The sequence below is a fragment of the Carettochelys insculpta genome, chromosome 4 (genome assembly GCF_033958435.1).
Source record: "Carettochelys insculpta isolate YL-2023 chromosome 4, ASM3395843v1, whole genome shotgun sequence".
In the NCBI taxonomy this organism is placed as follows: Eukaryota; Metazoa; Chordata; order Testudines; family Carettochelyidae; genus Carettochelys; species Carettochelys insculpta.
The window spans coordinates 59,670,760-59,685,727 of record NC_134140.1 but is presented as its reverse complement, the minus strand read 5'-3'; the positions used below and the strand labels follow the sequence as shown (position 1 = coordinate 59,685,727).

The 14,968-nt window shown below is 41.1% G+C and overlaps 1 protein-coding gene across 5 annotated transcripts in view; it reads left to right on the top strand.

Annotated features, from left to right (window-relative positions):
* STOX2 (storkhead box 2) overlaps nucleotides 1-11,781 on the top strand; it is a 201,508-nt gene extending 189,727 nt beyond the window's left edge. For 4 of the 5 annotated variants that reach the window (XM_074992950.1, XM_074992952.1, XM_074992951.1 and 1 more), the window contains one exon: nucleotides 5,300-11,780. In XM_074992950.1, the coding sequence (XP_074849051.1) occupies nucleotides 5,300-5,495 (196 nt within the window). In that variant the 3' untranslated portion in view covers nucleotides 5,496-11,780. Of the gene's footprint in view, nucleotides 1-5,299 lie in introns of all 5 variants that reach the window. The other variant, XM_074992954.1, reaches the window with a different exon arrangement.
* The last annotated feature ends 3,187 nt before the right edge of the window (nucleotides 11,782-14,968 follow it).

Sequence of the window (14,968 nt, the reverse complement as noted above, 5' to 3'; positions counted from 1 at the left end):
TGATCCTCGCTCAGAAAATCCAGTTTTTTGGAGCCCCTCTTCAGTGTTTCCTGTAAGCTCAGCACTTAGGCAGCTGCCCAGAAGAAATTCAGGTGCCAGTCATCTGATTAGCAGAGTGTTCCTAGCCTTCACAGCTGACAGCATATGTTTTACTGGTGGTGCACTTCCCCAATGCCTTGATGCGCATAACAAAATTTATTCCACCAATGGATGGACAAAATTAGAGGGAAGCCTACCCCTCTCAGAGAGTTCAAGAGCATTTCTGCTGGCCAGAGGTTTTCAGGTGATAAGGCACTTTTACCTCAGTCTGCCGTCTCAGCCTTCCACAAGTTTTGTATGTTCCTGAGTTTCTTGGGCCACACGTTCACCTCCATTCTGGTGGTCCAGTTTGCAAGATTGTCATTTCTGCCCCTCCAAATGTGGCTTGGGACAGTGTACTGTCCAACTCTTCATCCTGTAGACAGATTGGTTGGCCTACATTCAACTTGTCCTAGGCACTTTGCAGTGGTGAATGCCTCCAGAGAACAGTTGCCCAAATACAAAGGGAGGCCTTGCCAGCCTACAATGCACACCACACTTTTCTGGGTCAGTGGTCGAGTTTACATATTTGCTGACAATTCCACCAGAATACATTAGTTGAACAGACAAGGGAGAACCCACTTCAGGGTGTTCTGCCAAGAGGCAGTCATGCGATGACTGGTCTGCTGTGATGGCTGACCACTTGACTGGGGTCCAGAATCACAGAATAATCTCGCAAAACATCTCAACGGGAATTTTTCTCTGATTCACGAGTGATCCCTGAAGACATCCTGCTGATCACCTTTGCAACTGTGAGCATTCTCACAATCTACCTTTTACCTACAAGGAACAATGGGAAATGGCACCTGCCTTACTCTAGAAGGGGCCTCAGTTTGGCCTCCCTTTCTTCCACTTCCCATCGCAGCTGGCAGTTGGCTCTCCTGTATGCTTTTCCCTTAACACTGATCAGCCTCAATCTTAAAGCAGATAGAGCTAAACTCATTCTTATCTCAGCATGACTGGTTTTCCAACCCTCTCAAGCTGTCAGTTCAGTCTCGTATATCCTGGCCAACTCACTTAAAATCATGGTCACATGTTCCTTGTCACGCTTAGTGCCCTGCTTGTCCCGGAATGGCTGTACAATGGATCCTACTCAGCAGTAGAAAGTCCTTTACCAGAATAGCCTGTGCAGTGAAATGAAAGCAGTTTTTGGTGTCATAAGCCTGCAGAATTCAGCCTATGCTGGACTTTATCCAGGACATCTTGGCATACTTGTTGCATCTGCAGTCGTTGGACTTGTGCTTAGTTCAGTGGCAGTGCATCTGGCAGGGAGATGGGCATTTCATCTCCTGTTCAGGGAAGATCAGTCTCCATTTGAGCCCTGGGCATCTTGTCCATTTCTGCTTTTGTTTAAAAAAGTGGCATTTCTAATAGCAATTACAAGCAAAAGGAAAGTCTATGAATTGCTGGCTCTTATGGACAGTTCTCCTTGTATACAATTCTGTAAGGACAAAATATCTGTACTGTTGCACCCAATTTTTTTTGTCTGAAGTGTTTTCGCAGTTTCATTTGAACCAGCTGGTAGGTGTATTTAGGTTGTTTTAGGTTCTTTCCTAAGCCACGTTCCTTTCCAGAGAAGCAGCGCCTCAGTACATTCTACGTCAGTTGGCATCTAAACATCTATCTAGATGGGGCTAAACTGCTTCGTGCTTTACCTCGTCTGTTTGTGTCATGCAGGTAATCTTAAGGATCAAGTTGTCTCGTCACAGACTCACTGTAGATGGATAACATGATGGATCAAGACTGCCTATGAAGTAACTTCAGCTATGTTTCCTCATATGGGGCAACCTCATTCTAATAGAGTGCAAGCAGTTCAGTAACATTTGCTTATTGGACACTTGCAGAACAGCTGCATAGTCATCTACACATACGTTTGTCGACCATTATACCACCACTGCATCTTCCAGAGCAGTTGCAAGTGTTGGTAGGGTGCTCCTGCAGTCCTTGGATAGGCAGATTCTGAGCCCCTCCTCCTCAGGTGGGTACTGCTTATGAGTCACCTAAATGGAATACAGAGCTGCATCTACTTGATGAAGAAATGTCTGCTTATTGTAACGGTAGCTCTTTGAGATGCCAAAATGTTTTCCATGCCCCACCCTCTTTCTTGTCTGCATTGAAGTCTAGTCTCTGGCCATTTGGCACGGAGGACCTGGGTGGGGAGCGAATACACGAAAAGGCACATGTCACTTTCTACACTATGGCAAAGCAAAATTCTCTGGCTCTGGAGTACTGGGGCACACACAACTAAATGGTTAGTAACAGAGAGAAAGCCGTGCTAGTCTATATACTATCAAAACAAAAAAAGCAGAAAAATAGCATTTTAAAGACTAACAAAATAATTTATTAGGTGAGCTTTCGTGGGACAGACCCACTTTTTCACACCATATCCAGACCAGAACAGACTCAATATTTAAGGCATAGAGAACCAAAAATAGTAATCAAGGTTGACAAATCAGGGGAAAAACATTACCAAGGTGAGCAAATCAGAGAGTAGAGGGGCGGGGGAGGGGGAGTCAAGAATTAGATTAAGCCAAGTTTGCAAAAGAGCCCCTATTTTGCAAATTTGGCTTAATCTAATTCTTGACTCTCCCCCACCCTCACCACTTTACTCTGTGATTTGCTCACCTTGGTAATTTTTTTCCCCTGATTTGTCAACCTTGATTACTATTTTTGGTTCTCTATGCCTTAAATATTGAGTCTGTTCTGGTCTGGCTATGGTGTGAAAAAGTGGGTCTGTCCCACGAAAGCTCACCTAATAAATTATTTTGTTAGTCTTTAAAGTGCTCTTTTACTGCTTTTTTGTTTTGATACCTAAATGGGGATACATGCTTGCATTGCAGCTCAAAGAAATGGAGTTATGGTAAGTAATCATTTCTTACTGTTGCAGCAAACAAAGTTCGTATAACTTTGGAAGGTTTAATAATTGGTCCATATTACTGATCACACATGTTATGCAAATGCTTCACATCTTTCCACTTTAACAGAAGTATGGGTATATTTGCATTGTAATCTTACAAATCAACCTTTTATTATTTAAATGGAAGTACACGTCACATAATTCTTACTATTGCCCATATAATACTCTTCATCTTCTAACCAAACCACTTGATCCAATTTGGAACATAGAACTGCTGTTCTCCAGGCAACTGGTTGAGCCAGTTCTCATACTCCTGTTTGACTAGCTGGCACAATTCATACATGTGATTGCATACCTCAACTTTGCAGTTCCATTAGTGCAAGGAGGTATTCTAGCTGTCCTCATTCTTTGCACTGAAGCTGAAACCTCTATTTCTGTCCAGCATGATAATGGAACATGACATGGTTGGTTAGTGTATTGTTCTGCTGTACTAGCTTTATAAAAAGTCAAATGGAAGTAGAAGTGGCAACTTTTAAAATTAAGTTTATTGGATTATCCCTCTTTTTGTCTGCCTTTGCTATCTACTTTTTAGCATCTTTTTATGGCAGATTTTTAAGACAGAATGTACTCTGAATCTTTCAAGGACTTTCACATATCCACAGCATGAGTTTTATTGTAAAATGACTGAATGAGTACGTTTGGGCAATTTCATACTCAGTGAAAGGAGTTAAGAATGATTTTGTCTCTAAGTATATTCAGTGCATTTTTTGCATTTAAAAAAAAAAAAGAGCTGGTACTCAGGCAGCTCCCCTCCTCCACCGCTCAGTTAGTCCTGTGGCTGGGGCTGCCGAAGTGCCAGTACTCAGCACCAGCACAAAAAAGCTGAGTATAATTAAGATGCCATTATTACCTTCCCACTTCACAATAAAAATATGGTTTTGGAGTTCCTTTCTAGGAAGTAAGTATATTTAATACACCTGAGTAACCAAAATTACCACATCAGGAACATAAAAGCAATTATATTTTAAAAGGCTGAAATATTGGGAAAAGCATATTTTAACAGGATCTTGATAGTGAAAGAATTCCTGCTAAAGTCAAAAGGCACTGAAGGTATCTCATCTGAAAAATTCATGAACCTATCAGTATTGGAAAAACTTCTGTCATACTCACATTGCACTTATCTGATGCTTCTATTCAAATTGTGTGCAGTGTTCGTTGGCTCCAGGTACCTTTTCTTTTTTTTTCTTCAAAGAAGTCATGCCGTCCTGGTGATTTGATATTCCCACACCAGCAGTCAGAACCAACCATAAGTGATTCTTAGTTGTTCTGTTTCTGTTTATTCCACACCTGAATTCATTCCTCAGTGTATTTTTGTAGTAATTTCCACAGTAAATAATTGTCTTTAACAAAAGATCATGACCGTGGGTGAAGAATAAATAGGAGGAGCAAATGATTCATTGAAAATAAAGTTTGTCTTCCTGCAAACATCCTCATGGATAGAACATAAAAGGAGTAGAATATAAAAGTCAGAGTGGTAGGAACAGAACTGATGTTAAATACAGTAGGCAAGATTTTCAAAAGATGGTAGCTCAAGGTTAGACTCCTGTGTTGGTATTTAGCTACTTCATGAAATAACCTAATTGTCCGAAGGGCTGAGCACACAGCCCCTCCCACAGATGAGTAATTTACTTGCCTTTAATGAATTTTCTACATAGATAAAGTGAAATTACAACACTCACACTGTTCAAAGACCCAGTCCTACATGGTGGTAATCCTCGTAGTGGAGGGCAATCAATCTCAAGGCTTGGGTGCCAGCAGCTAGGAAAAAATGGAAGCCGTTTTATAATTGGAAGAATTACAGATTTAATAGAGAATAGCATCTCCAGTTGGGTCACAACCACCACAAATGGCTTGTCCTCAAATATACAGAAGAATGGAGAGGCATAAAAATATTGCCCAAAGGAGAAGTCTCATTGCTCAGTTCAGCCACATGGCTGATTCAGTGAAACTAGAAAATTCTGTGAATCAGTGCACCAGCCTGGAAAGAAAGGTGATGTATTTCACATGGAAGTTATTTGTCTGAATGAAAAATCCGGATGTTTGATATTAGCTCAGACTTACAAACTTTGTGTGACAACTTCAGGACTGTTTAGTGCTATAACTGTGGGATAACCTGTTGACTGCTGAGTACTTTTGCAACCCACTGTGGAGCCACTATGTGTGAATAATCAAAACTGGGATGGTTTATTGATATGGCACGACAGGAAGCCCATTTTAAAACACCCCAGTCCCTTTTCCTCTTTGGTAGATATATGGGAGGGGTGTACGTGTTTGTTTGTTTATTTAATTTATTTTGCTTTTTAGCACTCGTGAGAGCCTGGCTTCCAACACTTCAAGTATCGTTGAAAGCAACAGACGCCAGAACCCAGCCCTGAGTCCTGCACATGGTGGCGCAGGTCCAATGTTCAACTTCCGAGGAACTGCAGACCCTCCAACAGGCGAAGCTGAAAAACTGCAGAAACCTGCTAACTGCCTACAAGCTTCTGTTACTAGTGTTTGATAGTCATTCTGCCTCTGCTCTTCTGTCTCACCTGGTACAGCAAAGTTTACGACACTGGGACTGATGTTTACATCTTTGGAAATAAGAAGCATCTCATCCGCAGTTTTTGTGCTTATTGAAACTGTGCTGCTTTGTAGGGACAACAAAGAAATCTTTATTTCAAGGTAATGCTTTTCATATTTGCAGCTCTGTAGCAACAGAATAGCAGTAGGGATAATATGTACACCTTTGCTTCACTTAAGTGTAACTGAGCACATATGTGAAAGTCTAGACACTGTAAGTGTAATCTGCATTTTCAATGTCCATGCAGTTGCCAACTCCATTTAAAAATGCCACAGATGTGTGATGCCCCCTGTGAGTGGCTAAACTCAGCCACAGAGTTGATCCTTTTATTTCGAAAATTGAGCCACCACTAAAAATAAACAGCTAGGTCACCTTGAGGGAAAACAAAGACAAACATGATTAGTAACGACCTCAGCTCTATCTGTGAATTATTTATACATCAGTCATTTTCACTGTGAGTTTTCCTGACACGATTTTGCAAGACTGTATAAAAAGCAAGTCAATAGAGGTCATGTTTTAAGTGTGGGGGTGGGAAGGAAGGGAGAATTGCTTCTTTTTTTGTTTCAGAACTATATGAGATGCTTGTCCAAAACTTTCTGTGTTAACCTTCCAGAATTACAAACAGAGATATAAGCCTTTTGAATTCAGGTGAAAGGAGGGGATTTCTAACTGCGATTGAAAAGTAAATAGTGACAACTAACATGTAACAGGTGTTTTTTAGTTTTGGTTGAACCTCTCTAATCCAGAACTCCCATCTGGCAACATCCATAATCCAGCATTATTTTAATTACCTGGACAACCACTTATGAGTGTGGCCAAGTTTCCCATAGTCCCATAAAGTTTGTTTACAGACACCAGTCCTGGCTCTGTGTTCTGTGCTGTTATTTAGCCTGATTTACCCCTAAATGATTTCTAAGAGCCCACTAAGCAGTGAAAGTGTTAATGTGCTAGACAATATTGACCTCCCATCGTCCAGCAAATTCTCTGGGCCAGCACCAGTCAGGTCCCAAGAGTGTTGGAGGAGAGAGGTTCAACCTGTGTAAATGAAGTGTTTGAGTTTTCAACTTGCTAATAATAGAAGGGTCCAAATAACAAAGTGTTTGAACAAAAGAGAAGTTCTTTGTGGTACAAATGCCAAGTGTGGCCTGAAGAGTTGATTTCTTTCTAATGGAAGGATGTAATTCTATTTTAGATAGCTTTTAAGTAGAGTGCCTAAATTAGGCTGTTCAAAATAGCATGCATTGTAGGGGTTATCAGAGGAGAAATTCAGAGAATTATAAACTTCAGGCCTTTCAGTCAATGGATGTTCTTTACAATTCTACATTTTTGGACATAAATAGCTTTTAAAATTGCGTATGATTAGAAATTAGAAGTGGTTTGTATGATTGCTCAAGAAATCCTAAGTCTGGAGGTCTGTTGTATTTTATTTGTATTTCCTTGAATTGTTATTCCAAAGCAATTTATCCTAAGTGGTTACGCCAGCAGAACTCTTACAGATGGGCAGGCTCCAAGGCTACGGTTACACTAGTGAGTTTTGTTGACAAAGCTCGTGGAGCGTGCGCACACAAAATCTGTTTTGTTGATATTTTGTCAACAAAACTCAGCACTTTTGCCAGCAGTGTTCTGCCTCTTCAGCCATAAGGTGTAACGCTTCTGTTGACCAAACAGAGCTGTGTGGACTGTCTAGGGGAGGGTCTTCTCTGTATGTACAGGGCATCCAGAACAATGGGCAGCCCTGTCTGCTGTGCTTCCGGGTGCCTTTTTTGTCGAGAGAGTAGCCAGGCAGTTCTTTTGATCTGCCTTTAGCATGTGACTGCCCACTGTCAACAGAAGCTTTGTCGGGAAATCTCTTCCAGCAGTGACTTCTGTTGACAGAGTGCTGGAGTGTAACTATAGCCCGAGAGTAATTTTAAGCATAAAGGGCCAAGTTCTGCTAAGTTACTCATGCACATGTATCCTGCAGCAAACCGTTTCCAGAAGTTCCCATATTTGTTATTTTATCAGAACTGGAAGAAAAGCTAAAATATTAAAAATGATGTTCAGCAATGTAAATATTTGCACTCTTTTGTTGGTACCCAACAATACATATTAAAGTCCAGTATTTTCTTCAGCTTTTGGTGACTTGTGTGAACCATTTGAGCTTTGCTTATTTTCTGTATTGTCGTCAGACTGAATCTTTAGTAAAGCTGTAGCTGTATATTAAACAGTGAGTTATAGCTTACATACTTAGGAAGAGGCTTTATAACTCTGGAATCGATTGACTTCTGATTCTGTCAGGTATGTCCTAAAGAACCTATGTCTATACTGCACACATCTGTTTTCCTTATTTTTATGCGTAAATTCCATTTCATCAGAGCAATAAGATCTTCTATGAACATAAGGGAAATCATTTTGTACGTGGTTGGTTAAAAGTCATTTGGCCCTATAGCCTCCTGCCTTACCATAACTTCCAAGCCATGCTATAATGACCTAATAATACATTGCCTGTCACATCTTGTTGCTTATATATATAACTTCAGGACTGTTTACTACATGAAGATTCCAGAGCCTTTTTTGTGAGGTGTCATTGCATATAATACAGTGGCTAACTGTGATTTTTGTTTCTGAGATGTGCTCTGATGTGAGTAACATGTATCAATTCAGTAAATAAAAATGTTTGAATAATATTCTACCTTTATAGCTGATTGTCTGAAACTGCACATTGCAGTATTAAAATGTGAAGAGCAAAGACAAACTTCACCTTTTGGGGGGAAACTATTTTCTGTGTTATAAACTTACTAAAACTTACACAGGTTCAGAAGACAACCTTCCAGAGAAATAGCATAGTATCTACTTAAGAACTGCATGATATGTGATTTCAGAAAGTTCTCATAGGCCAACAGACAATAACATGTCATATTAATGTTGACATGGCATACTACCAGAATCAGTGTGACTCTCAGAATATGGGAAGTAAACAGAAGTTTCAAATGGAAGTATTCTGATCTTGATTTTTTTTTTAAATCAACAAGGGAATATAAAGAAATTCCATCATGGGGTTCAAGTAACAAACCACAGGAGTGGATCGTATGTCACTTTAATCCTTCAAGGAAATCATAACCTTGTATTGCATGGTTGCTTAGCTATCATTCTTACAATTTAAAAGTTTACAGAAATATATTCGTTTGAATCTGTGTTGTGTCAACTTTAAAGGGTCAACACATCTGTTGGCATTTTGCACACTTTAATATGTATTATTAGAATACAACGCGTTACTTTCTTGGTGATTTATTTTTACATATGTAACTACCTCCATGAATTTGGTGAAATGCAGCAACTTCAAAAGCGTGTTATAAAATGCAAAGTCAGAACTTTCTTAATCCTTAAGTCATGGTGTTCTCTTGTGTATCAGTTCTTGCATACAAAGTCATGTTTTATTGCCATGATTTCTTTTTACTGTATTCAATTTGCTTTTGATTTAGTAATTTGAGATTCTGATGAGGCCACATAATTTTGTTGTTAGTAAATGGAAGCCTAAGACCTTCTACTGTCTCTCCATTATAGCTGAAGATTTTATCTGGTAGAAAGTCAAAATAATAGTTGTAATTTAGCAGATTACTGATGCCTACAGTATGTAAAATATGTTTGGCAGTTTAGGGTTCAACAAAAGACACAGTAGGTACTTTTTTGCCTACCTTCAAACACTTTGTGCTCTATTCTGCCTTCACTTATGCCAACATATCAAATCAGACCTCTTAAATGGCCAGAGCTGTGCACGGTCCCACTCTCTTTTAAGTGATGTGCACTTCATTTTATAAACCCGTGCATCTCAAATGCTTGCTTCCATTGAAATTACTGATAAACCTTTAGTTGACTTTACTGAGATTAGTATCAGGGTCCCTAAGTGAAGTGTGTACAGAGATGGCCATACTGCAAAGAATCTGGGCAGACTTCCGTTATTTACAATAATAGCCAATTACAAGTTGCCTTTAAAAAAGAAAAATAAGTTTTCAAAAACCAGGGAAAAGCTATGGAAGTTGCCACTTGGCAGCTGTATACAAAACTTGGGTTTATTCCTGACTTTTTTATACAATCTCAATACCCTTATGCCAATGTAAAGCAGTATACAATCATTAGATGAGCCAATTTTGCTGTGTTCCTTTAAAAAAAAATAGAAGAAGAAAATAATAGTATTCAACAAAATGATGTAAAAACTCACATTGGTACAAAGCAGATCTTGCCCCCATTCAAACAGTAAAATCTATTTGAAAACAAAGTTTTTGATGAAAACCTTGGCCTTATTGCTAGAAGTGGTGGTTTATTTTTTGAAAAAGTAGAATCATAAACAGTATTTGGAGCCCATCGTAAACTATGATAATATTTTGCACTTACGCTTCATGCCTTTTACCTGAGAATCACAAAGCACTTCACAAGCTATTAATTAAGCCTCACATGCTCGTGAGGTAGACAAATTTCATTATCCCTATTTTACTCAGAGACGTACTGAAACAGAAGATTTGTGATGTGCAAGATCACACAGTCGGTGAAGTGCTTACCAACTGCTTCTTTGTTTTCTTTTAAGCCATGACAATAGGTTTAATGTTTTAATATTTAACCAAAGTGCTTAATGTTTACGCTATAAAGAGAGTCTTCTGAGGTGTTAAATTTATTAGGGGAGGAGGAGAAGAAACTAGTTTATAGTCCTGCACTGGACATTGATATTGGAAGTGCCAAAAATGTTCACATTTCCACAATAGGGCTGCTGCCAATAGTGGTTTCAGAAAAGTCAGTTTTAACTAAAAACTTGTTTTTCAAATACATTTTACAGGGCTTTCCCCAAGGTGATACTTCAAATGGCCACATTGGATAAATGAATAGTCATCTTTTAATCTAGTGTCTAACTGTCATTTAAAATCTTCTGTGCTCCTCTGAAGAAGACTGTATAGTATTAAAGAGAAATGCTGCAATTTTTACTTAATTCCTTTCAATATATATATATATATATATATATATATATATATAAAACTTAAATGTTACCCCTAATATATTGATACATCAGAATTTCATGTTCATATGCAACATGCCCAGCTGAAATATTGAAGTGCCACAGGTGTGAAAGGAGAATGGGGTTATCACTCTTTGTTAGCATTCCGAATTTTTACTTTCGTTACGCAGGGATGTATCGGGAATAGCCCTATTGATTTACACTGAAGTAACTGAGATGCGACTCAATCCTTCACTTGGTTGGAGCTTTGTTCAGAGCTGATGTTTTTTTGTTTCCCTTCCCTGGGTTAAATATGTAGAAGAGGCAGACTTCCCTTGTGTAGATACACCCGTGTTTCTCCTCTGACTATATATGAAATCTGTAGTGAAATGCACAGTGAGCAAGCCTCGTGCCCTTCCCCCTACTCCACCCCCAGCCTGGATGCTAATGCACAACCATCTGTTTTGCACAATGGAAAGGCAAATCTCTGTTCAGTCTATTGCACTCATCGAGCTGTACAGTGGATAAGAGCCACCCAAAGGATGCCCCTGTGAAAGTATGAAAAGTCTGAACAGGGCTCTTAGAGTAATTGGCACAGATGTTACTTTTATACATAGAGGAGACTTGCATATAAAGGGATCATACTTCTGCAGGTAACTTTCTGTTAGTGACTGAATGTGACTGTCGCATTAGGTTTAAATGAGTGGGACTTACTGTATGTTAGAAGGGAGTTTTGCAGCCAAGACTGCCTTGTATAAATGTGTTTGCACTGAAAATAAATTTTAAAAATGACTTGGTCTCTGGTTGCTGTAAAGGTCATCCAAGATGGATGTTCTGTTTATATTGTATAGTATTTCATATGAAATAATTACAGTTCATGAAATGTCTTCCCTAATGTTACTGATTTATAACAGCACATTTGTAACATGGTTTTTATTGTGTCAGTGTACCATATTGTAAATGATGATTACTTGTCATGCTTAGTATAATAATTTAAGGAGAAAAGGACAGGGATTTTTGTAAGTCTTATATATTTGAAAGTCCCTCCATATGGTAATATTGTGTACATGTTGTTTATGTAGTGTTGTGAGAAATATCCATTTTGGATTGTGTTACTTTTTAAGATATTAAATAACATTTGGTTATATGTTTTTTCAGTGATTTTTTTTTTTTTTTTGGGAGTCAGGGAGTCTGAAAGGCTCGTGTTATTTTCAAGCTATGTCTGGTGTTTCTTGGCCTCATTTAGTAAAATGTTCCTAATGAATTTGCCATCTCAGAGAATAAAGGTAATTGCAGCTTGATGTTTTTATGAATACTGAATGAAATCCCTGTGATCATTTCATGGAATCCAGCCCCCTGTACTCTTGGCAGGACAAAGTACTATCTAGACATCCTGGAGAGGTGTGTCTCCAGCCTGCTGTTAAAAATCCCCTGTGATGGAGATTCTACGTCATTGTTTCTAGTAATAGAGAAGGAAAGGTGAAAACTAAACATAAGTATTGGATTTAAAACTCCTAATTTGAGTTGGACATGCAGGCCAATGTAGCTACAGTGAACACATTTATAATTAAATTTACAAGATTATAGTTTTAGATGGATCAGACTTCTCTACTGGAAAAGCCTTTAATGTATTGTAAAATCAACTTGAGACAAATTTCAATTTTCCTTTGCTGTCTGTGTGGCCTCGGAAAAGGTCATGGCACAAAGACAGCAGAGAGAAAGAATCACTAGCAAGGTGATTGTTTTGGTGAAGCGCAGATGACATTGTGGCGAGAAATAGACTTTACCAATCTGAAATAAGATGCACAAATGCTGTTTTCCAGCCCTCCCAGGAAAAGGAGGAAGGAAGAGTTATGAAGAGATTCTGAGCCTAGATGTTTTGGCTTGGCTGTGGAGTCTTGTCCAAACTACCAAAACAAACACCATTTGCAAGAGTAAAAGTTCACATATACCAAAGTCAGGTATAAAGCATTACGTATTAATGTTTTGGATGTGATGTAAGAGTTTTTATTTGAAATGGGTTCTGGCACCCAGTTCCTTGAGTTGTCAGATCTCTCTGATTCATACAACTATAAATACTACACATGTTCTTTTCCATAGTGCCAAAAAAACTTCAACCTTTCACCCATCCATCTGTTCCCTGTTACGTTTTCATAATCCCATCCCTAAGATTTTTTTTTTTTTTTTTTGGCCTAGGAAATATGGTCACATTTCAGTTGTGGTTGGCTGAAGCATTTTAATTAACCCTCATCTAATGCTGACACTTTCGCCTTGTGAAGGGACACCTTAAATTGAGCCACCTTAGACGAATGCTGAGAGTGACCTGTAAACAAAGCAACCTCACTAAGCATTCCACCAATCATGAGTCCTATGGTCTAGCTCTGGTCCATCACTCTTATACAGCAGTATAAGTATACTGCCCCCCCAACCCCATGCATCTCTCCTGGGTTTTTCTTTGGTTTGGTTTGTGTAGTGTTGGAGGACATTTCAGGATAGCGTTTCACACTTGGGTCTGTGGTTTCACCTGCGTATGGTCTAGGAGGAAACCGAGGGTGAATCTGCTCTCACTCTTCCAGCATTCAGTTTTGCTGCATGTGCTAAGATGTGGCGAAATCCATCTCTCTGGGCTCTGCCGTCAACCCAGGCCATCAACTCCTGCTCTTGTGTGGAGTGAGGGATGTCAGCATGAGCCTGAAGAGCCCCAATCCACACAGGGTAAGAAGTCAATTCTCATATGCCGATTCATTAGTGGTGTAGCTGGAACTGCGTATCAGAAATTAACTTTATATGCTCGTGTAGATCTAGCCCTAGATAACTGTTTCTAGACCCTTTATGCACATACCCTCAATGTATATAGAAACCCATGTTTGAACTTGCTTCATACCTGTTCAGGCCAAAGGTTCAGAAAACTGGAGACTTCATGCAAGTATCTTTGTGCTGGAAATTGCATATGTGGGTGTACTTTAGCTCACAGCTATGGTGGCCAGTGTCCCAGTTACCAGGACTCTACACCTGACAAGGTGTGGCGGGGCCTCCAGCCCTGCACCTCTTCTGAGGACTTTCCTGCTGCCCTCAGGCCCTCATGGCCTAGTCCATATCCCCTCAGTCAGGCCCAGCAGCCTAGTCAATGTTCACAGGCCCAACAGTCTAGTCAGTACTCACAGGCCTCCGCAGCCTGGTTGACCTTGGCCGGTCTGTCCTCCCCATTCCTTGGGGCCACAGGGGTTGGGGTAGGGGAGCCCAGGCCCTACTACTCCACCGGGCTGCAGCCCAGGACCCTGTTGGTGGTGGGTGTGTCTCCCTGATCTCGGCAGGGGTACCCACTGCAACACGCTAAGCTAGCAGGAAACCTGTTGTCTCCCTTCCCTGGGCTACTTCCTGCCCTCTTTCCCGTGAGGTGCGCTGTCCCAGCTCTGTCTGTTCCTCCTCAGGTGGCTGGTGCTGCTACACTCATTGCTGCTGATGCTGCTGCTTCTTGGGCAGTTGCTGCTGTGTTCATAGCTCTTACTGCTGCTGCTTTCTGGGTGGCGGCAGCTACTGCTCCTCCTCGAGCACCAGGTGCTCATCAGGCGGCTTCTGCTCCCAAGTTCTGGCAGGAGCTCCTCCTCCCCTGGTGGCCATCCCTAGCTAACTGCCCTACCTGGCCTTTATAGTTGGGCTGCAGTTGGAGCATGCCCAGCAAGGCCATGTGGGGAGGAAGCCTTTTCCACCCAGCAAGCCTGGCCCCGCCCTCCTGGCCAGTGCAGCGTTGTTGTACCCCATCACACATGGACACAGCATAGAATGAGCTTTATAACCAAAGGAATAGCTCTGTTCCCACAGCTCCCTGGGATGGTGTTGCAAGAACTCTGGCAGTAGCCTAGGGCTCTGCCACTGGCTGCTGCTCTTGTTAGAGTGGGCAGAGGGATGCAGTTTCATTATCCTGCTAGCTGCTGGTTCTGGCTGCTGCTTAGCCTGAACTGGAAGGGCCATTTGACAGGGGCAGCTCTGGCCCGACGAACTTGGTGCCTAGTTCTGGCTGTTGCTTGCGTGGCTTCCCCAGCTGCTGTTGGAAGGGTGGGAAGATGAACAGTGTGGAGGGAGGGTTAGGCAGGTGGAATGTAGTGGGGATCAAGAGGGTTCTGACCACCCATCTGGCCATGCCTAGATAGCCCAATGTCACATTAATAGCTCCTTTGGCCCTGGATGGGCTGGTCAGGGATCAGCATCTGTTGGCTCTTGGCCCATCAAGGTAAACTGGTGGGCGGTGAGACATTGCTGACGTTGAGCATCCACAGGCACAGCCACCTGCAGCTCCCAGTGGCTGTAGTTTGCTGTTCCTGGCCAATGGCAAACTCTGGCAACTGGGGGTGTGTTGGGCAGGGGGGTGGGGGACAGGTATCCCTGCAGACACTCAACATCAGCTGAATGTCTTGTGGCCCAAACGTGGATTAACCTGACAGGCCGA